The 27,496-nt window shown below is 50.4% G+C and overlaps 1 protein-coding gene across 1 annotated transcript in view; it reads right to left on the minus strand.

The window, feature by feature from the left end:
• LOC119971691 (sodium/hydrogen exchanger 10-like) overlaps window positions 1-27,496 on the minus strand; it is a 730,493-nt gene that overhangs the window by 354,171 nt on the left and 348,826 nt on the right. Inside the window, exon 16 of the mRNA XM_038807592.1 lies at window positions 20,765-20,944. Within this exon, the coding sequence (XP_038663520.1) occupies window positions 20,765-20,944 (180 nt within the window). The remainder of the gene's footprint in view (window positions 1-20,764; window positions 20,945-27,496) is intronic.

Below are 27,496 nucleotides of genomic sequence, written 5' to 3' on the forward strand. Positions count from 1 at the left end.
CAAATGCTGTGCCCTTCTTTAAGAAGGGCTGTAGGGATAAGCTTGGGAAGTACAGACCGGTTAGCCTTACTTCTATAGTGGGTAAATTGTTAGAAAGTATTCTAAGGGACAGGATCTACAGGCATTTAGACAGGCAAGGGCTAATTAGGGAAAGTCAGCATGGCTTTGTAAGGGGAAAGTCATGTCTCACCAATCTGATTGAGTTTTTTGAAGGGGTAACAAAGAAGGTAGATTAGGGCAGTGCAGTCGACGTTGTCGACATGCACTTTAGCAAGGCCTTTGACAAGGTACCGCATGGTAGATTGTTGCAAAAGGTTAAATCTCACGGAATCCAGGATGAGGTAACCAATTGGATACAAAATTGGCTTGGCGACCGAAGCCAAAGGGTGGTTGTGGAGGGTTGCTTTTCAAACTGGAGGCCTGTGACCAGCGGTGTGCCTCAGGGATCGCTGCTGGGTCCACTGTTATTTGTTCTATATATTAATGATTTGGATGACAATGTAGGAGGCATGGTTGGAAAGTTTGTAGATGACACCAAGATTTGTGGCATAGTGGATAGTGAAGAAGATTAAACAAGATTGCAACAGGATATTGACCAATTGGGCCAGTGGGCCGATGAATGGTAGATAGAGTTTAATTCGAATAAATGTGAAGTGATGCATTTTGGTAGATCAAATCAGGGCAGGACCTACTCAGTTAATGATAGTGAGTTGGGGATAGATACAAAACAACGAGATCTAGGGGTACAGGTTCATAGCTCCTTGAAGGTGGAGTTGCAGGTGGACATTCAGCATGCCTGGTTTTATTTGTCAGAGTAATGAATACAGGAGTTGGGATGTCTTGTTGAAGTTGTACAACTCATTAGTAAGGTCACACATGGAATACTGTGTTCAGTTTTGGTCACCCTATTATAGGAAGGATATTGTTAAACTAGAAAGAGTGCAGAAGAGATTTATGAAGATGCTACCAGGACTTAATGTTCTGAGATATAAGGAGAGGCTGGATAGGCTGGGACGTTTTCCCCTGGAGCGTAGGAAGCTAAGGGCTGATCTTAGAGAGGTTTATAAAATAATGAGGGACATAGATAAGGTCGATAGTCAACATCTTTTCCCAAAGGTAGAGGATCCTGGAATGAGAGAGCACAGGTTTAAGGTGAGAGGGGAGAGATACAGAAGAGACCAGAGGGGAAGTTGCTTCACACAGAGGATGGTGAGCATCTGGAAAGAGCTTCCAGAGGCAGTGATAGAGGGGCGGGTACAATTTTTTCCTTTAAAAACGTTACATGGGCAGGATGCGTATAGAGGGATATGGGCCAAATGCAGGCAAGTGGGACTAGCTTAGTGATAGAAACTGGGCGGCATGGTCAAGCTGGGCTGAAGGGCCTGTTTCCATGCTGTAAACATTTGTGACATCTAAGTTAAATCGATAGCAAGATGCGATATAGAATCTGTGTTGGTAGAGTTGAGGAATCGCAAAGGTAAAAAGACCCTGATGGGTATTATGAACAGGCCTGAAGGGGGTGTCCAGCAATGAGACCTCTTAAAACTGAATAGTTAGGATGCCACTCGAGTAGTTCTACATGAATTAGTTTATTAAGGATTGAGAATAATCATAGAAAGTATAGCCAGCAATCATTATTAACCATTAAATCTGTATTTTAGGACTTAGCAGGAATAATCATGTAAACTCTAGCTATAAGCAGTGGCCACAATGCATGATGGGATTTAGGCTAGCTAACTTGTCCATGTTTTTGAGACACACAAGATGTGCAGTCAGAAGATTGCATACTGGACTTTGAAAACAAGTTTTATCAGTGGCCCCAATATCCTGCCCCTCTGAAACAATCCATGGAGTGAAGAGGATGCCAGTTCTGGCCCCTGGATGGACAATGATTGGACACAAACTGACTGCGATATCTGGATGAGAAAAACAACGTTAAAATGGACACAGGATCTTGGTAAACAACAGGTGACAGGATGGGGTTAAATCAGGGGCTGGTCACAATTTTACTGGATAGTTTGAAAATGACAGCTTCAAGGATTGGATCAAGTCCAACTGGGGTGGGTTATTGATTTTTGGAAAATCGTATAATTGATGTGTTTTTATCAGTGTTTAGCAGATCGATCTTGGCATTATCCAGATCCATCTCGCGTGTACACAAAACCAAGCTTGGGATAATAAAGCCATCTTAACCATATTGTGTGTCTGCTCTGTTTATTAAACTAAGCCATAAAAATGAGGAAGGAACCCCATGTAAAGACTGGCTCAATACTCAGACCTTAGAAATGCTCCTATCAGGCCCCCTAGCAGTAGTCAAGATATGGGGCAGAAAATAAATCAGGAGATAGAAAAGACATATTAAAAAGGCAAGATTACAATAATCATGGGGGCTTCAATATTCAGGTGGACTGGAAAATCAGGTTGCTAGTGGATTCCAAGAAAAGGAAATTGTGGACAATCTAAGAGATGGTTTTTCAGAGCAGCTTGTGACAGAGTCGACTAGGGAACAGGCAATTCTGGATTTGGCCATGTGTAATGAGGCAGACTTGATTAGGGAATTTAAGGTGAAGCAACCCTTAGGGGACAGTGACCACAATATGATAGAATTTACCCTACAATTTGGGAGGAATAACCTAGAATCAGATGTAGCGATAGTACAATTAAATAAAGGTAACTACAAAGACATGAGGGAGGAGCTGGCCAGAGTTGATTGGAAGGGAGCCTAGTAGGTAAGACAATGGCACGAGTTTTGGGGGGTTATTCAGGAGGCACAACAGAAGTTCAGCCCAAAGAGGAGGAAATATGCTAAGGGGAGGAGGACGAGGCATCCATGGATGATGAGGGAAGTCAAGGACAGTAAAAAAGCAAAAGAATGAGCATAGAAAGTGGTGAGGATCAGTGGGAAGCCAGAGGATTGGGAAGTCTTTAAAAGCAAGCAGAGGACAACTAAAAAAGCAATAAGGGGGAGAAGATAAAACATGAGTGTAAGCTAGATAGTAATATAAAAGAAGATAGGAAGAGGTTTTTTCCAATATATAAAGGGTGGGAGAGAGGCAGGAATAGACATTTTACCACTGGAAAATGAGGCTGGCAAAGTAGGATAGGAAGTGATAGGAAACAAAGAAATGGCAGAGGAACTGAATAGTACTTTGCATCGGTCTTCATGGTGGAAGACACCAGTGGGATACCAGAGTTCCAGGAGAATCCGAGGCCAGAAGGGAGTGTAGTGGCCATCACTAAGATTATCATTGAATTTACAGTGCAGGAGGAGCCCATTCGGCCCATCGAGTCTGCACCGGCTCTTGGAAAGAGCACCCTACCCAAGTCAACACCTCCACCCTATCCCCATAACCCAGTAACCCCACCCAACACTAAGGGCAATTTTGGACTCTTTAAGGGCAATTTATCATGGCCAATCCACCTAACCTGCACATCTTTGGACTGTGGGAGCAAACCGGAGCACCCGGAGGAAACCCACGCACACATGGGGAGGATGTGCAGACTCCACAGACAGTGACCCAAGCCGGAATCAAACGTGGGACCCTGGAGCTGTGAAGCAATTGTGCTATCCACAATGCTACTGTGCTGCCCCAAAGGGCATCTAATCTAAGGAGAAGGTTCAAGGGAAATTGAAAGGTCTGAAAGTGGAAAAATCACCTGGACCAGATGGACTACGCCCTAGAGTTCTAAAAGAGATAGCTGAGGAGATTGTGGAGGCATTGGTGGTGATCTTTCAGGAATCACTGGGGGCAGGGAGGCCCCAAGAAGACTGGAAAGTGGCTAATCTTGAATCTACAGCACAAAGAGAGGCCCTTCAGCCCAAATTGGTCCATGCTGATCAAAAAAGCCATCTAAGCTCATCCCATTTGCCTATAGAATCATAGAACACTTGAAGAATCACAGAAAAATGTTCCACCCCTGTTAAAGAAGAAAGGGAGGCAGAAGACATTATAGGCCGGTTAGCCTGACTTCGGTCATTGGTAAGATTTTATAGTCCATTATTAAAGATGTGATTGCAGAGTACTTGGAAGTGCATGATAAAATACGACTGAGTCAGCACGGCTTTGTTAAGGAAGGTCATATCTGACAAATCTGTTAGAGCTCTTTGAGGAGGTAACAAGGAAGTTTGACAAAGGAGAGCCAGTGGATGTGATGTATTTAGATTTCCAGAAGGTCTTTGACAAGGTGCTGCATAGGAGATTGTTAAATAAGTTAAGAGCCCATGGTGTTAAGGGTAAGATCCTGGCATGGATAGAGGATTGGCAGAAGGCAGAGAGTGGGGATAAAGGGGCCTTTTTCAGGGTGGCAGCCAGTGACTAGTTTTGTGCCTCAGGGGTCGGTGCTGGGCCCACAACTTTTCACAATATACATTAACAATCTGGAAGAAGGAACTGAAGACACTGTTGCTAATTTTGCAGATGATACACAAATATGCAGAGGGGCAGATAGTACTGGAGAAGCGGGGGGCTGCAGAAAGACTTGGGCAGGCTAGGATAGTGGGCAAACAAGTGGCAGATGGAATACAATGGAATACAATGTGGAAACAAGTGAGGTTCTGCACTTTGGAAGGAGGAATGGAGGCATAGACTATTTTCTAAATGGGGAAATGCTGAGGAAATCAGAAGCACAAAGGGACTTTGCATTCCTTGTTCAAGGTTCTCTTAAGGTTAACGTGCAGGTTCAGTCGGCAGTTAAGAAGGCAAATGCAATGTTAGCATTCATGTCAAGAGGGCTAGAATACAAGAACAGGGAGGTGCTGCAGAGGCTCTGATCAGACTATAAGATTCTGGTCAGACCCCATTTGGAGTATTGTGAGCAAGGGACTAAAGGGACGAGCGTTTAAAACAGAGATGAAGACGAGTTTCTTGAACCAGAGGGTGGTTAATCTGTGGAACTCTTTGCCGCAGAAGGCTGTGGAGGCCAAATCACTGAGTTTCTTTAACAGATAGATAGGTTCATGATTAATAATAATCTTTATTGTCACAAGTAGGCTCACATTAAAACTGCAATGAAGTTACTGTGAAAATCCCTAGTCATATTAATAAGGGGATTAGGAGTTATGGGCAGACAGGAGAAGGGAAATGAGAAAAATATCATCCATGATTGAATGGAGGGCAGACTCGATGGGCAGAGTGGCCTAATTCCGCTCCTTGGCTGGATTCTCCATTTTGGGGACTAAGTCACCATGCCGTCGTGAAAACTATGGTCTTTTATGCCAGGAAAACTGGTGTCAAAAGGCCACCGATTCCCCGTTTTGCTGGGGGCCAGCAGGGAGGCAGCGTAGAGCTCGCAGAAGCACTTTCGGTTCAGAGGCCGTGAATGGCGGCAGCCTGCAGAGGCCACGCTGTGCTCCATGGCAGACTCAGCCCGTGGACCTGGGCCAGCAAAGTAGTGTCCCGCATCGGCCGCTTGCGCGCCCCGATCCACCCGCCCACATTTCCCACAACCCCGAATGAAGCCCCATGCCTGCCAATTGGCTCTCCCCCGACTGTGGCGGCCCTGGACTGAGCCTTCAGCTGCCTTGCGACCATGAGAGTCCCACGCTGTTGGGAATTTGGCCAGTCGGCGATGGAGCATCGCGGGCAGGCCTCAGGCAATGGCCTGAGACAGTGGATAATCGGGCCATTTTCAGGGGTGGAGAATTGAAAAACTGCCACTGCACCCAATGTCGGCGCCAAAACGGATTCTCCTCCCTGTGGCCGAATGCAATTTTGGCGTTGGGGGGTGGAGAATCCAGCCACCTATGTCTTATGATCTTATGCCTAGGTTCCTCTTCCTGTTCAGATCCTCCCCAATCTGCATCCCCAAAACTTTCTTCACCAAAGTAGATAAAGTAATCATGAGCTGCGAGCGGAATGGTTAAGAACAAAGGAGAACTCCTGCGTGGGGACATCCCTCCGAGCACAGACTCATTCCCATTTAAGGTAGACGACAGAGCAGCAACCATGGGGGAACTAACGGACAAGCTACAACTCTCGAAAGGGAACGAGCTCCTTTATATGCAAATAAGGAACTTCCTCTGCGAGGAGAACACTACTTGTCCTGTCCCAGACTTGTGAGGTATTGGACCGCCTTTTTCAAGGTCATGTCCAAGGTTATGGGGTGAGGGTGGAGCCATGCCCACTAGTGGCGGTCTTCAGGGTATCAGAACAGCCAGACCTCTTTAAAGGGAGGGGGGCAGCGCCTTTGCATCCCTGATCGCCCGCCAGAGACTTCAGCTCAGCTGGAGATCAGCAGCGTCACCGAAGGCCACAGACTGACTGTCCAACTGAGAAGAATTCCTTAAATTAGAAAAAGTAAAATTCACTCGATGAGGATTGGGGGAAGGCTTCTGCAACAGATGGAGGAAATTAACCAGCTGGTTCAAAGATCTGTTTGTGACCAGCAAGCAATAAGGGAGGGGGTTCATTTTGGGGGAAGGAGAAGAAGAGGGAGGGGGAGGGAGGACTGAGATGGATAAGAGAATAAGTGGGGTAGGTGGGAGGGAAGGGGAGAGGATAGGAAAAGGGGTGGGTGGAACACCAACTGGAATACAAGGTGAGCAGGGCAGAGGAGCTAGAGGGGACCAATGGCAAGAAACCACCAAGGTACACCTGAGAAACATCAAACATGCCACAAGTATGATTTAATACCATGAGGCAGCATATCTATAATTAATACAATACGGTTGTGCTATCCGATTACTGGGAACCCATATCTGTATAAATATGTTACCTTTGTGTGCATACCTGTTTGTTTTTCTTTCGTATTCGCATTTTGTAGATTCCTCTTTATTTTTGTGTGATATTCATTGCAATGTTGTTGGAAAAAAATGCAAACCAATAAAAATATTTTTTTAAAAGGCTCAGGTCCTTTACCAACCCTCCCCAGGGCAAGATCCGGTCTCTCCCTCCATCAGATCAACTCTACCAAACATGTAACATTTCTCCTACTGGGAAACCACCTCTCATCTAAGGCTGACTTTAGTGCGGAGGTCTAACATTGTATCTGATCCTCAAGCCCCCTTTGGACGTCTAAGCACAAGAGTCTTTGATAACCGCGACATTTGTGCTGACACCATGATCCTTGCATACAAGGCAGTCGTCCTCCCACCTCTTGAATATGGCTCAGAAACTTGGACTATGCCACTTGGCCACTTCAAGTACCATCAATGCTGCCTGAGACAGATTCTCTGCTTCAGCTGGGAGGACAAGCGCAGTAACATCAGCATCCTTGAAGCTAAGAGCACCAGCATTGAGGCCTGATTATCCAAAACCAACTCCGCTGGGCTAAGGATGTCAGAGTCCCGATTGCCAAGGCTAATCTTCTTCTCCCAGCTCAAGGAAGGCTCACAAACAAGAGGAAGATAAAGGAAGCACCTCAAATACACCCTGAAGGCTTACCTCAAGAAATGCAACATAGACGTCAATGCCTGGGAGACCCTTGCTCAGAAGAGACTTAGTAGGAAACCACCTGACTGAAGAGTCACAATGCTTCGAGGATACTTGACAGGAAGAGGAGGCCCGGAAAAGGAGCCTGAGAAAGGAATACCAGCGATCTAATCCAAGGACCCATCCCACGTCCTGGAAACACCTGCCAGGTGTGTGGTCAAAGATTTGGCTCTAGAATTACACTCATCAGCCATACAAGAATCCACAGAACCCATGACTAGTAACACAAAGTTTGTTCGGTGGACAATCATACTTGTGAGCTTGTGCTCGCCAGAGAAGATATTCAAGAAAAATGCCTCTTGGGTAGTCAGAGGCTCTTCACCATCCATTTGCCCAAGTTCTCAAGTCACTCCCAGGATTTTATGTACTATTTTTCTACAGTTCATCCAAAACGTTCCATGATTTCACTTCATATTAACATTTGCGGCAGATACCAACGTGCCTTTGGAGCCAAACTTGCATTGGCATCACATATATCCCATTATTTGTGTCTTTATCTTATTTGATTCCAAAATGGATGTCTTACTTTTTAAGCATGTATATAGCTCCTGTTCCCCTTTTCCTGTTGATTCATTTATAACGGTCAGTAATATTACGAGTCAACCAGTAGAACATAATATGAGAACAAAATATTATATCATAGATTGCAGTTCATGGGACACTGGCACCAGTACTGGGGAAAGTGGGATCTGTACATTGGGACAGTCTACATTTGAAGCACGCTGGGACCGGTGTTCTTGTGAGCCACATAACGAGTAACGCAGAGTGGGGACAAGTGATAAATTGTGGAAGATGTGGTAAATCAAAGAGCAGAGACAAGGCAAAAGACAACGGGCTTTACACCACAAATGATGGTCCCGCCGGCTGATTCACCGGGACCGCGGTCGCAAGCCCCTCTCTAACAAGGGAGAGCGGCACTTAAATCGATCCTGCACAGCCAAGTTCACTCAGCTCGCAGCCATGTCCATGATTCAGGGATGCCGACCTGGGCAGATTATTGGATACAGTCAAAGCCAGGTGGATGCCTTGTTCCCCCGAGTGTCTCAGAGAGGCAGCCACAGGGTAGCCAGTGCCACCAGGGAAGAAGTGGCAAAAGCCGTCCGCTCGGGGAGCGTGACCAGGAGGACCGGCACCTAGTGCCGTGAGAAAATTAACAACCTGCACTGGGCTGCATGGCTGAGTTGGCACTGGACCCCCAAACTCTCCAACCCCGTGATTAACGTTGTAAGTGGCTAATGAAGCCCCCTCTGTGTCCTCGCAGGAGAAGTTGGCCCACAAGACAGGAGAGGGCCCAGGCAGGCGGCGGGGTGCCGGACATCAGAGTCCTCACCGCCTACGAAAAACATGCCCTGGAGGCTGCAGGGATGGCCAAGGTCAGATTGATCACCAATGTAGAGGATGGCATACAGCATAGAGGTGAGGATCCACCCAGATGACCTGTAACACATGAGTTGTTAATGTCATACAGAATGACCCATCCTTCCCAATAACCTCGCAGGATCCTCAGCTGACGGCGCTGGCCCATCCGGGGTGGTCATACCCCGCCTCCCGTGAGAACACCTTGGAGGAGAGCTCTGAGAATCTCACCATTGATGCGTCACAGGTGTCATCCCAACCCTCCACCAGCGCAGAGACACACACCTGACAGGCTTCTGGGGCACATTCTGGTGAGCACCATACAGTTGCTGATGTACATCAGGTGGAGGCAGGAACGCCAAATGGTGCTGACAATTAGTGCCATCCAGGCCAACACCGAACGGGTGGGGTCCGGGTGGAGGCCTTGGGGGCGAAGGTTTCGGCCATGCGTCAGGATGTCCAAGGCCTGGGGCTACCTCTACTCCTGTCCTTGGCACATTTGGTGGGCAGTTAACAAATGTGAGGTAATGCATTTTGGAAGGTCTAATACAGGTAGGGAATATACAATGAATGGTAGAACCCTCAAGAGTATTGACAGTCAGAGAGATCTAGGTGTACAGGTCCACAGGTCACTGAAAGGGACAACACAGGAGTAGAAGGTAGGCAAGAAGGCATACAGCATGCTTGCCTTCATTGGCAGGGACATTGAGTATAAAAATTGGCACGTCACGTTGCAGCTGTATAGAACCTTAGTTAGGCCACACTTGGACTATAGTGTTCAATTCTGGTCGCCACACTACCAGAAGGATGTGGAGGCTTTAGAGAGGGTGCAGAAAAATTTACCAGGATGTTGCCTGGTATGGAGGGCATTAGCTATGAGGAGAGGTTGAATAAACTTGGTTTGTTCTCACTGGAACATTGGAGGTTGAGGGGCGACCTGATAGAGGTCTACAAAATTATGAGGGGCACAGACAGAGTGGATAGTCAGAGGCTTTTTCCCATGGTAGAGGGGTCAATTACTGGGGGCCATAGGTTTAAGGTGCGAGGGGCAAGGTTTAGAGGAGATGTACGAGGCAAGTTTTTTACACAGAGGGTAGTGGGTGCCTGGAACTCGCTGCCAGAGGAGGTGGTGGAAGCAGGGACGATAGTGACATTTGCGGGGCATCTTGACAAATACCTGAATAGGATGGGAATAGAGGAATACGGACCCCGGAAGTGCAGAAGATTTTAGTTTCGACGGGCAGCATGGTCGGCACAGGCATGGAGGGCCGAACGGCTGTTCCCATACTGTATTTTTCTTTTTCTTTGTTCAGTGGGCAGAACAGGGCAGCACCATACACATGGTGCGTACCCCCATGCCCAACCAGGTCCAACAGGCTATACGATGGCCCAGGTCTACAGTGCAGCTCCTGCTCACACATTTCCCCTCCCCTCCTCCCCCATCGTCATCCTCACCCCTGGATGTTCCCCTTAGCACCATGCCCAACGCACTCCTGGCCCCTTCGATGTCCGGCACCGTGGGGACTTCTGGCGCCTGTCCTTTCTGCCAGGGATACTGTTGGCTGGTGCTACCCATGCCAGCTCTACACTCCGTGGCCCTGTCCTTCACCCTCCACAGGGGTTTCTGTGAATATTGCCCTTGGGTGGGCCGGCGAGTGGCGGCCAGTCCGGAGAGGGGGGTGGTGGGTCTGCTGGGGTGGACGGTGGGGACTGGTGTGCGGGGATGGTGGAGTGGGGGCACCCATACATCCAGTAGCACTCTGCACAACCAGGGGCCACTGTGGGCTGTCAGTGGGGTGCGCAGCAAGATGGCTGCTTTGCATGCAGCGGCAATGGTGGTCGGTGCCCGGACACCCTGGTTCCCTGGGGGGTCGCCCCGACCCCATGGCACATCCCCTGGCCAAAACCCCTCCAGCCAGCCCTACCAACGGCAGGAGTGGCAGCCCATGGTCGTGCCTCTGCATGTCCTATCTCCTCTCTCTCCCTCATCCGCCAATGTCTGTTTCCCGATTTTTAAAGCCAACAGTGAAACTTTCCGTCGGTAATTCCTTCTGGCGGAGGTGCAGCATTGCCAAGGTCTCAGAGAAGACTGGGTCAAACACACTTGTTTTTTTTTCTAACAGACAATTTTATTGAGGTATTTTTGGCATTGTAAACAGTAACAATATGCATTAGTGTGCAGATACCAATTACAAAAAACATAGTGCAAATAACAGGACCACTCTTGCAAATAGACCCGCCTATTCTTCCCCCTACTCTACACTATTCTACACCCCCCCCCCCCCCCCCCCCCCCCCCCCCCACCCCCCCGACGATTAGTTCCCTGCGAAGAAGTCGATGAATGGTTGCCACCTCCGGGCGCCGATAGTGAACCCCGTAAGGCGAACTTGATTTTTTCCAAGCCGAGAAAGCTTGCCATGTCCGACACCCATACTTCGGTCTTTGGGGGTTTTGAGTCCCTCCAGGCCAACAGTATTCGTCGCCGGGCTATCAGGGAAGCAAAGGCCACAACGTCGGCCTCTATCCCCTCCTGTACTCCCGGGTCTTCCGACACCCCAGAAATCGCCACCTCTGGACTCATCGCCACCCTTGTTTTCAGTACCCAGGATATGATGCCCGCAAATCTCTGCCAGTATCCCTTGAGTTTTGGACACGCCCAGAACATGTGGACATGTTAGGCACATCTAGCACACTTGTCCTCCAGCCCAAAGAATTTGCTCATCCGGGCCACCGTCATGTGGGCCCGGTGAACCACCTTGAACTGAATCAGACCGAGCCCTGCATTTACCCTCCTCAGAGCGTCTGCCCATATGCTTCCCTCCAACTCCCCACCAAGCTCCTCCTCCCACTTAAGTTTCAGTTCCTCGGTCCCTGTGTCCTCAGCTCCCATAAGCTCCTTATAAATATCTGAGACTCTCCCCTCTCCTACCTCACCCCTGGAAATTACCCTGTCCTGGATCCCCCTTGGTGGAAGGCGTGGAAAGGACGGGACCTGTCTACGTACGAAATCCCGCATCTGCAAGTACCGAAAGTCATTCCCCCTCGCCAGCCCGAACTTCTCCTCCAGCGCCCTCATGTTCTCGAAGCTCCCTTCCAGGAACAAGTCACCCATCCTTCTCACCCCCGCCTTCCGCCACGCTCGAAACCCGCCATCCATCTTCCCCAGGACAAATCGGTGGTTGTCACATATTGGGGGCCAGACCAACGCTCCCACTTCCCCACGCATGCCTCCTCCATTGGCCCCAAATCCGCAAAGCCGCCACCACTACAGGGCTGGTGGAGTACCTGGCCGGCGGGAGCGGCAGGGGAGCCCTGACCAGGGCTGCCAAACTGGTGCCCCTGCACGAAGCAGCCTCCACCCGCTCCCAAACCGACCCCGTACCCACCATCCATTTCCTTATCATGGCTATGTTAGCCGCCCAGTAGTAGTTGCTGAGGTTCAGCAATGCCAGCCCCCCCTTGCTACGGTTCCGTTCCAGCATCCCTCTCTTTACCCGCGGGGACTTCCCCACCCAGACAAATCCCAGGATGATTTTATTGATTCTTTTAAAGAAGGACCACGGAATGAAAATAGGGTGACACTGAAAAATAAACAGGAATCTCGGGAGGATCGTCATCTTCACCCTCTGCACTCTCCCCGCTAGTGACAGTGGGAGTGCATCCCACCTCCGAAACTCGCTCCTCATTTGCTCCACCAGACTGGACAAGTTCAACCTATGCATCTTACCCCAGTCGCGCGCCACTTGTATCCCTAGATACCTAAAACTTTCCCCAACCAGTTTAAATGGTAGCTCCCTCAGCCTATTCTCCTGACCCCTCGCCTGCACCACAAACATCTCGCTTTTTGCCATGTTCAACTTGTAGCCCGAAAACCGGCCAAACTCCCCGAGGATTTCCATGATCCTGTCCATCCCTGCCGCTGGAACTAACACATACAAAAGCAGGTCGTCCGCGTAGAGCGAGACCTTGTGTTCTATCCCCCCCCTAACCATTCCCTTCCATCCCCTTGCCGCTCTCAGAGCAATTGCCAGCGGTTCTATGGCCAATGCAAAAAGCAGTGGAGAGAGGGGGCATCCCTGCCTTCTCCCGCGGTGTAGTCTAAAATACTCAGATGTCGTCCTGTTCGTCCTTACACTAGCCTCCGGGGCCTGATATAGCAGTTTAACCCAGTCCACAAAGCCCTCTCCAAACCCAAACCGTCCCAGCTCCTCCCATAAATAGTCCCACTCCACCCGGTCAAAAGCCTTTTCGGCATCCATTGCCACCATTACCTCCACCTCTCTGCCCATCGGGGGCATCATAATCACATTGAGTAGCCTTCTTAGATTGGCTACCAGGTGCCTGCCCTTAACAAACCCCGTTTGGTCCTCCATAAATCACGTCCGGTACGCAGTCTTCGATTCTGGACGCCAGGATCTTGGCCAGCAGTTTAGCGTCTACATTAATCAGGGAGATTGGCCTATAGGACCCACAGACCTCCGGATCCTTATCCCGTTTTAATATCAGCGAGATGGTGGCTTGCGACTTCGTCGGGGGTAACACCCCATTGTCCCTCGCCTCGTTAAACACCCTAACCAGCACCGGCCCCAGTATACCAGCAAATTTTTGTAGAACTCCACTGGATACCCATCCGGCGCCGGGGCTTTACCCGACTGCATGGCCTTCAGGCCCCCCGTTACTTCTTCAGCTCTAATCGGGGCCTCCAGCCCCTCTACACTCCCCCTGCCCACCTTTAGGAAGGTCAGCCCATCTAAGAAGCGCCTCATCCCCTCCGGCCCCTTGGGGGGTTCCGAGGTATACAGCTTACTGTAAAAGTCCCTGAATACCCTGTTCAGTCCTGCCCGGTCACCCCCCCGGTTCCCTGCCCCGTCCACTACCGTCCCTATCTCCCTGGCCGCCTCCCTCTTCCTAAGTTGCTGTGCAAGCATTCTGCTGGTTTTCTCCCCATACTCATACTCCGCTCCCCTGGCCTTTCTGAGTTGCTCTACGGCCTTCCCAGTGGATAGCGCTCCCAGCTCCGCCTGCAGTCTCCGTCGTTCCCTAAGTAGCTCTGCCCTCGGGGAGTGTGCATATTCCCTATCCGTCCGTGTCATCTCCTGCACCAGTCTGTCCATCTCTGCCCTATCCGTTCTGTCCCTATGGGCTCGGATTGAGATCAGTTCCCCTCTCACCACCGCCTCCCAGAGCACCGCTGCTGAGACTTCCCCTGTATCGTTGACCTGCAGGTAGTCCTGCATGCATTTCCCCACTCTCTCACACACCCTCTCCTCTGCCAACAATCCCACCTCTAACCTCCATTGTGGGCACTGATAACTTTCTTTGCAGACCAGCAGGTCGACCCAATGTGGAGCATGGTCTGAAATAGTGATCGCCGGGTATTCAGTATCCCTCACCCCCTCCAAAAAGTCCCTACTCATAATAAAGAAGTCAATACGAGAATAAACCTTGTGAACATGTGAATAGAACGAGAACTCCTTCCCCATCGGCCGGCTGATTCTCCAGGGATCTACCCCCCCATTTGTTCCATGAACCCTCTCAGTTCTCTTGCCATTGCCGGGACTCTGCTTGTTCTGGAGCACGACCGGTCCAGGTCGGGATCGAGGACTGTATTAAAGTCCCCACCCATAATCAACTTGTGCGAATCCAAGTCGAGGATTTTCCCCAGCAGCCTTTTGATGAAATCTACATCATCCCAGTTTGGAGCGTAAAAATTCACTAGGACCACCTTCACCCCCTCAAGCTTGCCCCGGACCATAAGAAATCTACCACCCCCATCCGCAACTGTGCTGTCCGCCTCAAATTTAACCCGTTTGTTAATCATGATCGCGACCCCTCTGGTCTTAGCGTCAAGCCCCGAATGGAAGACCTGGCTAACCCAGCCCTTCCATAATCTAATCTGGTCCACCACTTTCAAATGTGACTCCTGCAGCAATATTACATCTGCCTTCAGAGCCCGTAAGTGCGCGAACACACGTATCCTCTTGACCGGCCCGTTTAATCCTCTAACCCAGTGGGGTTACTGGGTTATGGGGGTAGGGTGGAGGTGTTGACCTTGGGTAGGGTGCTCTTTCCAAGAGCCGATGCAGACTCGATGGGCCGAATGGCCTCCTTCTGCACTGTAAATTCTATGATAATCTATGATTAATCTGGGACAAAGGTTCGGCGCAACATCGTGGGCCAAAGGGCCTGTTCTGTGCTGTATTTTTCTATGATTTATGTAAGTCACCCAGGCCAACACCGCACAGGTGGAGGTCTTAGGGGCGAAGGTATTGGTCAGGGCCAAGGTTTCCAAGGCCTGGGGCACTCTGTGTCGGCAGTGGCCAAGGCCCAGGACAGGGCTGACCTGTCACAGGCAGCCATGTAACAGGGGCACCTGGATCTTGCAGTGGCCCAGTCACAGCGGGTTATGGCTGAGGGCATCACTGGTAGTGCCTGGGCGCTGGCCAATGTGCACGGATCCAGAGCGAGGTGGTGCAATCACTGGCTGATGTGGCACAGAACCAGAAGTTGGTGGCACAGGCACAACGTGATGAGGTGCAGTCTCAGAGGGATGTGGTCTATTTGCTGTGCTCAATGGCGCGATCATTGAGACCCTGGTTGGGACAGGAGTGGACCTCCAGAACTGGCAGCGCCAGGTGTGGGTGAGCTTCAGGAGTTAGCTCGGCTCGCACCAAAGACCCACAGAGTGGCCAGGGGGCCATCTGGCACCATGAGGGAGGTGGAGGTGATGGGGCCTGTGCCGGTGACTCCCACAGGGGAAGTGCCAGAATACCACAGTGCCTCAGACTTCCCCCTCCTGTCCCTGGCGCATCTGATGGGCAGCAGCACGCCACCTGGGACCCCTGATTAGAAGCCGGGCCCATTCAGAACTTGTCACCCCAGAAGACAGCCGGCAACAGGGGCCTAGGATACGGGGAGCGAATCACAGCCTCCACACCTGACGCCGGCGTAAACACCAGAATGGTGTATGCCTGCATCATTGGGCATGCTGGCACAGTAATTCAGCGGTCTTCAGGGGGCTAGCATGGCGCCGGAGTGCTGCGTGCTACTCCGGCGTCGAAAGGCAGCCCTGCATGGTCGGCGGGGGTCCGCGCATGCGCGTGGTTGCCATCTCCATGCCAGCGTGGAGCAACATGTTGGAGATCTACAGTGGGGCCGCGCGGAAGGAGGTAGGCCCGCTCCAGATTGCAGGTGCCCGCCGATCGCAAGCATCCGATCATGGGCCTGGACCCCGTGGAGGCCACCCCAGACTCAGATTCCCACGCAAACCAGGCCGTCCACCGCGGCCGCAGGTCCGAGCTCCTGCTGAGTGGTACCAGGTTGGAACCATGTCAGGTGGACTCGGCAGAACTCGGCGGGAGTTCGGCCGGCTGCCCGCGGAGAATCGCCGCGCAGGTCCCCCGACTGGCGCCACGGTGACTGTGCTTGCGCGACTGGCGGGTCCGTAGAGAATTGTGGAAGCGGCGTGGCGCCGGATTTCCTGCATGCACGGCTATTCGCCGCCCCTGCGCCGGGCACGATTCCGGAGCGGAGGGTCGAAGAATCCCGCCCCTGATGTACTGTCTGGGGATCCACCTCGGCGTAGCATTAGGGCCGTATGCCAGAAAGGCAGACACTAATTAAATTGGTATGGGTGCAACACACAGTAGAGCAATAGGGACTAGGGCACAAACCTGTATACATATATATATATGTTCACCGTTGCACAATAAACACATGTTCACAATGTTTCAACCTGCCTCGGTGCTCTGCCTGAAATTAGGGTTAGGGTTAGGGCTGGGAGTGGGGGTGAGATGGGCAGACATTGGGGTGGGCATGGGCCAGGGACCCCAGTTCAGCCACTGCTCACCGCTTCGATGCCCCACGCCCAACCCCGAGGGTTCGGTGGGACTGTGTGATGGAATGGCCAGCTCGCATGTAGGGATCACCCAGGTGAATGGTTGAAAGTGCTACCGTGGGCAGTAGTCAGATGTTGTCAAATGGTGCGGAGCGCCAGAGTTCATCGCAGAGCGGGTCATCATCATCCTCCAGAAGGTAGAACGAGAACCTAGTGGAGTTGTGTAACGACAACAATCTCTCCCTCAATGGTCATTGACTTTAGGAAGCAAAGTATCGTACACACCCCTGTCTGCATCCATAGTTTCGAAGTGGAGATTGTTGACAGCTTCAAATTCTTCGATGTGCACATCACCAACAATCTGTCCCGGTGCACCCCTATCGACACTATGACCAAGAAAGCACAACAGCGCCTATACTTCCTCAGGAAACTAAAGGAATTTGGCATGTCCATATTGACTCTTGGGTGTTCATTGGAGGGGGTGGTTGGCTGGCAGGGGCGGAAGGGGAAGGGGGGATGACCATGTCAACGGCCAAACCCCTAGTCAGTGAACCTGTTAGGCGGCCGGCTCGCCATCCTCACCGGCTGCCTCCTGTTCCTCTGGGGCAGGCTCCGCTGCTGCAGGGTTGCCTTTCGAACAGCTCCAGCTCGTACAGCCTCAGTGCACCCCCCCAGGGCTGTGGCAATTAGGATTCAGGCCGCCATTTCTGCTTGGATTCCGAAGTCCATTTTCTGTAGGGGGTGAAAGTCAAACATGTTAGCATGGTGCGTAACCCCGTGCCCAACCAGATCCAGCGGAAGACACGGTAGCCCCGGAGGCTAACGCTACCCATGCCAGCAGTACACTCCGCGGCCTCTGCCGGACGCCCTCCTGAAGGGGTTACTGTGGCTTCTGCCCTTTGGTGGGCCACAGGCTGCCCCGCCGGAGTCATATGCATCCTGCGCACCACCTTAAACTGTATCAGGCTCATCCTTACACAGGAGGAGGTCCAGTTTACCCTACGCAGTGCCTCACTCAAAACTCACCAATTGATCTCTCCTCCCAACTCTCCTTCACATTTCTCCTTACTCTTCACCACCCGCTCGCCTCCCTGCCCCCCAGCCACTTGTATATATTCCCAATTCTTCCCTCCCCTTCCATATCCGGAAGCAGCAGTCGCTCCAGCAGGGTGTATCCTGGCAGCCTAGGGAACCCCCTCCAGACCTCTCGCGCAAAGTCCCTAACCTGCAGATACCTGAACTCACTCCCCCTCGGCAGCTCTACCCTCTCCCTTAGCACCTCCAGATTGGTGAACCCAACCTTCAAATACAGATCCCTCACCTTGGCCAGCCCCACATACCCCCACCTCCTGCATACTCTATCCATCCCCCCAGCTCATACCATGATTCTCACCAGCTCAAACCATGATTCTCACACAGAGGTGTTAGCACCAATATCCCTTCCACCCTAAAATGCCTCCTCAGCTGATTCCATATCTTCACAGTGGACTGCACCACCGGGCCCCCTGAATATCTACTCGGATCCATTGGCAACGCTGCAGTCACCATAGCCCTCAAACTATACCCCTTACACGATTCCTCCTCCATTCTAACCCACTACACCCCTTCTCCTTCCCACCATTGCCGCACTTTATCCACATTCGCCGCCCAATAATACTGAAGCAGGTTCGGCAATGCCAACCCCCCCTGTTGCCTCTGCCTCTGGAGCAGGGTGCTCCCCACCCTTGGTGCCTTTCCCGTCCAAACAAAGTCTGAAATGATCATGTCTAATTTCCGAAAGAAGGCCTTTGGTATAAGGATCGAGAGAGCCTGAAAAATAAACATGAACCTCGGCAAAATATTCCCCAAGCTGGGAATCGAACCTAGGACCCTGGTGCTATGAGGTGACAGTGCTAACCACTGTGCTACCATGCCGTCCATATTGCCAACGATTACGAAGTGCCAGCACCCCAGTTCCCAAACTTTGTCCACTCAGTTCTCCACCATGGGGCAACACGGTAGCACGAGTGAACAGCACTCTGGCTTCACAGCGCCAGGGTCCCAGGTTTGATTCTCCACTGGGTCACTGTCTGTGTGGAGTCTGCACGTTCTCCTCGTGTCTGCGTGGGTTTCCCCGGGTGCTCCGGTTTCCTCCCACAGTCCAAACACGTGCAGGTTAGGTGCATTGGCCTTGATAAATTGCCCTTGGTGACAAAAAAAAAGGTTAGGAGGTTTATTGGGTTACGGGGATAGGGTGGAAGTGAGGGCTTGATGCAGACTCGATGGGCCGAATGGCCTCCTTCTGCACTGTATGTTCAATGTTCCACCAGTTTATGCGCCTTAATGAAGTCTTCAACTGCTTCTGGGGTCTCGAAATAATACTCCCGGCCTCCGAACATCACCCATAATTTTGCCGGGTAGAGCACTCCAAATCTGATGTGCCGCTGGTACAGCTCTGCTTTGGCCTTGCCGAACCCTGCCCGCCGCTTCGCCAACGCGGCTCAGATGTCCTGACAAGTTCGGACCTTATTACCCTCCCAGTCGCAGGTACGTTTCTCCCTGGTCCAGCGCAGAATCTTCGCTTTCTCCACAAATTTGTGGAGTCTCACGATCACCGTCCGCAGCAGCTCCCCAGCTCTAGGCTTTTGCCTCAGGGACCTGTGCACTTGGTCCACTTCAGAAGCCTTATCTAGCACCCTTTCTGCGACCAGTCCTGCCAGCAACTTTGAGACCTACCTCGTGGCACTCACACCTTCTAGTCCTTCAGGCAGGCCCACTCTACGCAGGTTCTGCCTTCTCGAGGTGTTCCCGTGCTCCTCCACCTTTGCCGTCAACGTCTTACAAAGGTCCGCTAGAAGCCCCACCTCCGCCTCCAGAGCCACCGTACTATCGCTGTGGTCCGAGATCACTCCTTCTAACTCCCAAATCTGCGACACCTGCACCTCCAAACACTTCTCCACCCGTTTCATCAAACTTTTCAGGGGTGCCGCAGCTCCTTCGATAGCCTTCGAACAATGCTCCTGCGTTTTCTTCCTCTGCTGCTGTAATTCCTCCTTAATAAAAGCCATTAACTGCTCTATCTGGGGCTTTCCACCTTGCATCAGCCCGTCCCCTGTAGCCATCCTTGCACTGGCTGCTGCTGCACCACAGACCTCCTCCAACTCTTTAGCCTGGTCTCTCTCCGTCTTCTGCTGGGTTTGGTAACCAGCAGATATACCACTCCCGGGGGAAACTACTCTTCCAACCTTCACCAACCTTACATTAAACCTCCACCCTACATCGGGTAAGAAGAGCTCTTTTCTGTGCCTTCAAGCAGGAGCTGCCCTGTGCGTGACACTCACACCATGGCTACCAAAGTGCCAGGCTCGCTAATGATATGCCGATGGCGTTTACTGTACGTACATTGACTCTGCTGTTGAGGCACCGGAGCATGGCATTCTGGCGGGCGCCTGAAGCCGGCCACAATTTTGGCTCCACGATTTTGGATTCTCTGCCCAATCGCCTTTCCCGATTTTGGCGTCAGCCAATGGAGAATCCCGCCCAAAATGTTTACTGTTAGATGTGATCTACAATTATGCAGCACTTGCTGAACAATCCTGTGAGTGCTCATAGCTACACTAGCAACCAATTCAGGTTAATCAGTCAAGCTAGTAATGTGGTTCATTTACGCTTGCTAGAAGCAACATGCATTCACACAGGGATGCATTCTCTGTAAATAAAAATGAAATGTACAACCCTTGCATCTTTTTTTGAATGTTCAAGGAGCTTGGAGAGCCTATAGTTCCTACTGCTTTCTCTGTAGCAATGTATCAGTCAATCAGAATTAACTTTCCAACCAATCAGCGTCCTTTTCTCCTGCAGTGTAAATTGTAATTGTTTGAAATTTGGCATTTTTGTGTTTGATCTGATGAGTGCAAGGTGAAAATCTTCAGCAGCATGTGTTTCTTTTCAGTAATATCCAAGTTCTGTATTACCAAAAGGAAGGAAATCATGAATACATTAACTACTTGAACAAATAGATTGTGATTGCTCCAAAACATCAATCATATCCAATACCAAAAGTGAAATGCAAAATCGACACCTTTTTCCTTTTGATCTCCACAATTGGTATTTTCCTACTTGCAATACCTACAAATTACCTCTGCAATGCAACTTCTCTTACCTTTAAAAGTCGCAGTACCCTAGCGAGACGTATCAATCTGAATATTCGGACAGTACGGACTTTATGCACACTGCGTTCAAATAACTGGTCTATGATGATGTCAGCTGCTGCTAATATGATGATGAATAGGTCAAACTGGTTCCAGTGATCAAAGATATAGGCTTTCCGCACAGCAAGGGCCTAAAATCCATAAAAAATACTTATCAATATATAGTCCAAAATAAGCCTGTCCACGAGAAATATGTTGGATCTGATTTCATTGAAAGTTCATTAGAAAAGACAAGTTCAGTCTCATCATTTTTATGAAAGGTCAAACTCCACACACGATGTATTATGTAAGATATTCAACTATCTTACTGCTGGTTATCTTTATTTGGGGCAGATAGACCATATCCTTCAACCACTCTTCACTTTATTCATGTATTGACTCCTCAGAAAGTACTTGTGGCTCTGCTGATTCTCCTTCAAAGAATATATATCTTTTGCCTCTCCTGCACATGTGTAAAAGAGCCAAATCACTATATTTTCCGGATGCCCCAACTATCTCATTATTACTCCCTCAGTGAATTATCTAGAGATTAAAGTGTGCAAATAGTTTTGACCACAGCAGACAATGGTTTCAAATTTGAGTCTAAAACCTGTCAGAAAAATTACAATTAAGGAGTTATGCTGAGTTTTGTTTCAGATCCTCTAAGCCTCAAAAATGCATGATGTTTTCAGCATTTCTTTGACATTAGAATGATATTTGTGCTTAGTTCCTGCAAATGGATCACACCAGGATCCACCTCACAATCCCTATGTTACCATTTCCAGTCATGTTTGGGTCCACAAATCAATGCTCTAGGAACTCAGTATAACAGCTGGAAATTATGATTGCCCAAATCCTAAGATTAATGTCCCCAATTGTTATTGGCCAGGGTTTAGAGAATCTCAAAGTGTATCATGGAATTCACCTGACCCACACTTTTAATAGATTGTGGTTATGTGGAGCACACGGGCCTACTTTATAGGTGTAGTGCAACAGAGAGTTAAAGTACTTTTAAATTAAAACAATGTGTATTTATTAAACCAGTTAACACTTTATAAATCCACAATAAACATCTTAACAACTATCAACACCAATAAATCCCCCAAATAGAGTACTCAATATGTAACTCTCAATCTTTCCTTGCAACATCCATAAGACAAAAAAAAACCTTTTTACAGAAATACATCAGGTTTAACTTCTCTACAGAAACAGGTATTATTTTTAAATCACCAAAGGATCTGGAGACAGTCTTTAGATTGCAGAGAGAGAGACTAATGCACCTTCTTGCTGTGACTGCAGCTGTCCAGCTCTGCAAAACAAAACTAAACACTGTGAGCTCAAAGCACTGTAGCTGTGAGCTCAAAGCGAAAGTAAAAGCAGACAGGCAGCCTAGCTCCACTCACTCTCTGACATCACTGCAACTATCTAATAAACACCCATTTCTTAAAGATACACCCACTACAGCTATTCGATAAACACCCATTTCTTAAAGGTGCTCTCACATGACACAATGTAACATGGATAATTCACAACTTAAATGGAGTGTCCCTGCTAATTCTGAAGTACTTCAGCCTGGAGAAATTTTAAACCATATTTGACTAAAAGGTGTGTATTTCTAACATTTTGCTAGAACATTTTATAGTACTAATTAAGTGTAATTGTCGTTAAACATTGCTGGGAATTTTTATGGGCAAAGAAGACAAATCTGGGTGCATTCGAGGAGTTAAATTGCCAAAAAGTGAGGTCAGGTCGCAATTCTGACAACCTCCTTTCAAGTTCCGGTTTTCCAAGTGGTATGATCGTATGCCAGATCCACGAGTTCTTGGTGAAATCCAGTTGGGGATCAATAATGTTTTGCTTAAAGTAGACAAAGGTTGAGAATCAAAACACTGACGTTGTGAACAAAACCACGAGGTTCCACAGGTTTGGAACAAACAAAATAAACATTACTATACAAGGCCAAAGATTAAACAATTTAGTGTCTATCTTATACATTCAGGGTAAGTATGAGGTGCATGTGAATTAACATGCAAACTGTGGCCGAGCACACCATGTTGTCCCCCTCCCTGGCTATCTACATCTGGGATACTTAATTGACTACTGCACTCTGCAATCAGTCAGCTGATCTGGGTTTTTTGGTCCATTCTTTTTGTTTCCCTACATGCAGGGCCTCTCCTGATCCTGGAGAACATGAAATAGCCAAACTGCATGTGCAGCTAGTTTCCAGCCAGTGCATGTGTGGAAGACTTTTGTCAGAAGTTGGGAGTTTTCAACCTCATAGGTAAGTTTGGGTTTCTTAGCATAGGTGAGCAGGTGTTAGTTGTCAACTAACTAACAGCCATATACAAATATATCATTAACTTGTTTTAACCAACAATTTGCCAAAATCAGCCAGGTGAGTGCACAGTGGGGATGGCTTCTTCAATGGAAGTGACAGGAAGTGAACCAGAAAAGGTCTACACATGCCCAGATGAGAGGCTGGTGCACATGTAAAAATATGAGAAGCAGGGTGGTGGTCACGTGATGTGAGCGAGAAGGCGGCTGCATTTGAGAGTTCAGGCTCTGCTCATCTTTTAATCCGTCTTTTTATCCTGGTGCACATTCTGGTTTTGTTTTTTTCTTGGTTATAGGGCTAGTTCTGTGTTCTGGGAAGTGTTTGGTCTGTGCCTCTGTATGAAAGCGGCGAGATAAAATGCTTAAATCCTCGTTGGTAGCATGGGGCCCTCCTTTCAGTGGCACAGTTGCTATTCAGCAGGCTCCTGGCTTAACGGGGCAGTGTACTTCGACAAATAATGGCTGCCAACGAAGATGCTGTTTTCGCTCAAAATCTTGGCTCTGCGGTACAGGTTGTCAGGGCTCAACTCCACGAATTGCGGGGTACCTTTATGAAGGGGATAGAGATGCACGAGGAGGCTCTTACAATAGAGAGCACTGTCCCTGTTGGGGGTGTACCTCCGCACTGTTGACATCCTGCTGCATGACTTGTTATCCATCCTGATGGATTTGGGAAAGGAGGACTGAGAGAGCTATAGCACTATGCCCGGTCCTCGGCGTGAGGGGGGAAGAGTTCGAGTGCGTTCGAGAATTGTTTTGGGGATGTTAATTTGGAGCTGGGTGTATCAAATTCGATGGAGCACATTTCTCTGAGGCGTGGGGTTGAATTGGTCTTGGATCACTGCTCCTGTTTTGTCGTGTTCCTAATGCCCATCGTGAGGGGTTGGAGGTGGCTGAACCAGTTGATTCATCTCCCCCAGCCAGGACCTAGGCTATAGACCGCCTGGGTATTAGTGGGATGGCATGGTCGAAGTCATGGTGTCTTCCATCTTTGGAATCCTTGACAGATCATGAAGAGTGCTTGTTGATTCTGTTTTATCCTTGACCTCTGCATTCTTTGTGCGTCCGTGAAGATCCTGAGGACTGCGCTGCATTTCAATCGTTATCCTGGATATTGCTCCCTGTTGTTCATGTTGTTTGCTTGATGCTGTTTTTTTTCCCTAAAAGGAGTGTGTAATATGGGTGTGATGGCCTGTCCCGCTGGTTATCCTGATTTAGCAAGTTCATGTTATTATTGGTGCGATTTAATGGAAATGTTTCTAAGTGTGGTAGTGAACAGAAACTGCCTCGAGCTGCCTGACGCTCGGCCCGGCGAGGTTGCCATCACTATAAAATGTTAATTGGTCCACTTTACAAGACCCCATGGGCTTCACGCCACAATACATGGTCCCGCCAACTGATTCGTCGGGCCACGCTCTCCAGCCCCGCCCCTGCTAACAAGGGAGAGCAGCACTTAAACCGTTGCTGCACAGCCAGCACCTCACAGCTTGCAGCCACGCCTCAGAGAAGACTAGCCCCACGATTTTCTGGAATGTTGACCTGGGCAGATTATTGGATGCGGTCGAGGCCAGATGGGATGGTAGTGAACAGAAACTGCCTCGAGCTGCCTGACGCTCGGCCCGGCGAGGTTGCCATCACTATAAAATGTTAATTGGTCCACTTTACAAGACCCCATGGGCTTCACGCCACAATACATGGTCCCGCCATGTATTGATGACCCTGTCTCAGAGGGTCAGCCACAGAGCAGCCAGCGCCGCCTGGGAAGAAGTGACAGTGGCCGTCAGCTTGGGAAGCATGACCAGGAGAACCAGCACCCAGTGCTGCAAGATCAATGACCTCCATCGGGCCACGCGGGTGGGTTTGCACCGGATCAACAATGCGCCCCAGAATGAGAATGCACCTGGTACTACTCCCCGCACAGTACCGTTCCGTACCCCAACCCACCCATGTCCAGCAGTACCGCCCGCGTCGCCCCCGCTACTCCCCATCCCCTCTTCATACTCCCTATCCACCCCATAAGATTAATCTCCCCAACACCCACCGAGCCACACCCCCACAACCCCCCGAGCCCCACCCCAACCCTGCAATGAACAATGCGTGCGGCTCACCATGCCTCCTCTGTGTCCATGCAGGAGGAGCTGGCCCAAAAAAGACTGGAGGGGGCCCAGACGGGCGATGGAGTGCCGGACATCGGAGTCTTCACCCACGCGGAAAGGGCCCTGGAGCTCGCAAGAGTGGCTGGGGACAGATTTGTCACCAACGCTGAGGTTGGTGTATGCCGCAGATGTAAGGGTCTACTGACCCCCTCCCAGATGAACTGTCACACATGAGTGGTTAATGCCATTCTGAATGCCGCATCACTCCCACTGACAACATGTCCATTCTGCCGCAGGATCCTCACCCGACGGTGCCGGCCCATCTGGAGTGGTCCCCCACCCGCAGCCTACCATGGGAACAGATTGGAGGAGAGCTCAGAGGATGCCACTATTAATGCATCCCCGCCTTCCACCAGCGCAGAGACAAACTTGTGCACGACGCCTTTATCCTGGCACACTTGATGATCCTTAACGTGTTCAAGACGCCCCCCCCCTGCCTGGGGGATTGGCTCCTGGGCGACAAGGGTTGTCCACTGTGGTCGTGGTTGACGATGCCTATCTGGAGGCTACAGGTCAATGCCGAGACCCGCTACAATGATGTGCATACAGCGACCAGGAGTGTGATTGAGCAGTGCTTCGGCCTCCTGAAGGTGCAATTCCGGTGCCTGGACTACTCTGGAAGGGCCTTCCAGTATGAAGCATAGAGAGACGCCTGCATTGTGGCGGTCTGCAGCGTCGTCCACAACATCACGCAGCTGAGGGGCGATGTGCTAGAGGAACAGGAGGAACGACAGGCCTCATCTGACGAGGATGATGCGGGGGAGGGCAAGTATGGGCAGGATATGGGGCCCAGGCAGGCACGTGAGGCCACATGACTTGTGCACCAGGGTCAATGTGCACGGGACTCTCTGATCGCCTCTACATTCACCAACTCAGTGGGGTACTGGCCAAGGACACGGACACCGCATCTCGCACCCCCCCCAAGATAGTGGGTCTAGTCCAAGGGATGGAGGATGATAACAACCCACTCTGTGATGAGCTCTGGTGCTCAACATCGTACAAGAATGTCTGACTCCTGCCCATGGTAGCAGTTTCCACCGTCCATGTGGGTGATCCCTGCATGTGAACTGGCATTTCCATCACACAGTCACATCTATTCCCTGCGGTGATGTTGGTGGGGGCAGTCCAGGGCAGGGAGGGGAGCCCGGGCCACCCACAATGTCCGCTCATTTCCCCCACGGCCAGCTCACACCAGCCTACCCCTCGCACCCATCTGACAGAGCACTCAAGACAGGTTGTAACAGTGGTAACAGGTGTTTAATGTGAACAAATATTTAAAGGTTTGTGCCCTAGCCCCTCTAACTGTGCCCTGCACCAATGCCAACTTAATTATTGTCTAACTTTCTGGCCTTACGGGCCCTAACGCTACATCTCGGTGGTTCCCCAGACAGTACGCAGAGCGGAGGTGGCCTGCTGTTATTCCTGCCCTGCGACCTGGGTCCCCGTTGGCGGGCGTCTTCTGGGGCAACCGGGCCTGGTTGGGCCCGGTTGCTGCTTGGGTGTCCCAGGTGGAATGTTCTGCACAAAGCCCACCAGATGCGTCAGGGACAGGAAGTGGGAGTCCGAGGTGCTACGAGTTCGACCTCCCCTGCTGGAGTCATCGGCACAGGCCCCATCACGTCCTCCTCCCTCAGGATGCCCAATGGTCCCTGAGCTGCTCCATGAGATGGGCTGCGAGCGGAGCTATCCCCTGAGGCTGCCCCAGCACCTGGTGTTGCCAGTCCTGGAGACCTGCTCTGGTCTCGACCAGGGTCCAAATGCTCACGACCGCAGGGAGGAGACCATCTCCGTCTAGGACGGTGCCACATCCAGATGCGACTGCGCCGCCAGCCACCTTGGTCAGCCAGTGATTGCACCACCTCCCATTGGGACTGGGTCTCCTCTCTCTGTGTCTGCGCAGTCATAATATACAACTATGTATATAATGGAGTGCAGGCAGGCAGTGATAGACACACAGGATGACCAGTAAGCACACAGAACAGATCAGCCAATCACCAGACAGGACACTGCCACTATAAAGCCAGAGGGCACTAGGTTTCCCGCTCTCTCGGGACCCAGCCTCTGAGACAGTCAGAGTTCGTGAGCTAGCCAGTGCAAACACCATGCGGTAGCTAGTAAGTCTGGTTAGGCTCGTATATAGGTCTCCAGTCAAGTCAGCATAGTGTCAACCCACAGTTGAACATGTATAGTAGTTAAAACGTTAAATAAAATTGT

This window comes from Scyliorhinus canicula, chromosome 9 (genome assembly GCF_902713615.1).
Source record: "Scyliorhinus canicula chromosome 9, sScyCan1.1, whole genome shotgun sequence".
Taxonomy (NCBI): Eukaryota; Metazoa; Chordata; class Chondrichthyes; order Carcharhiniformes; family Scyliorhinidae; genus Scyliorhinus; species Scyliorhinus canicula.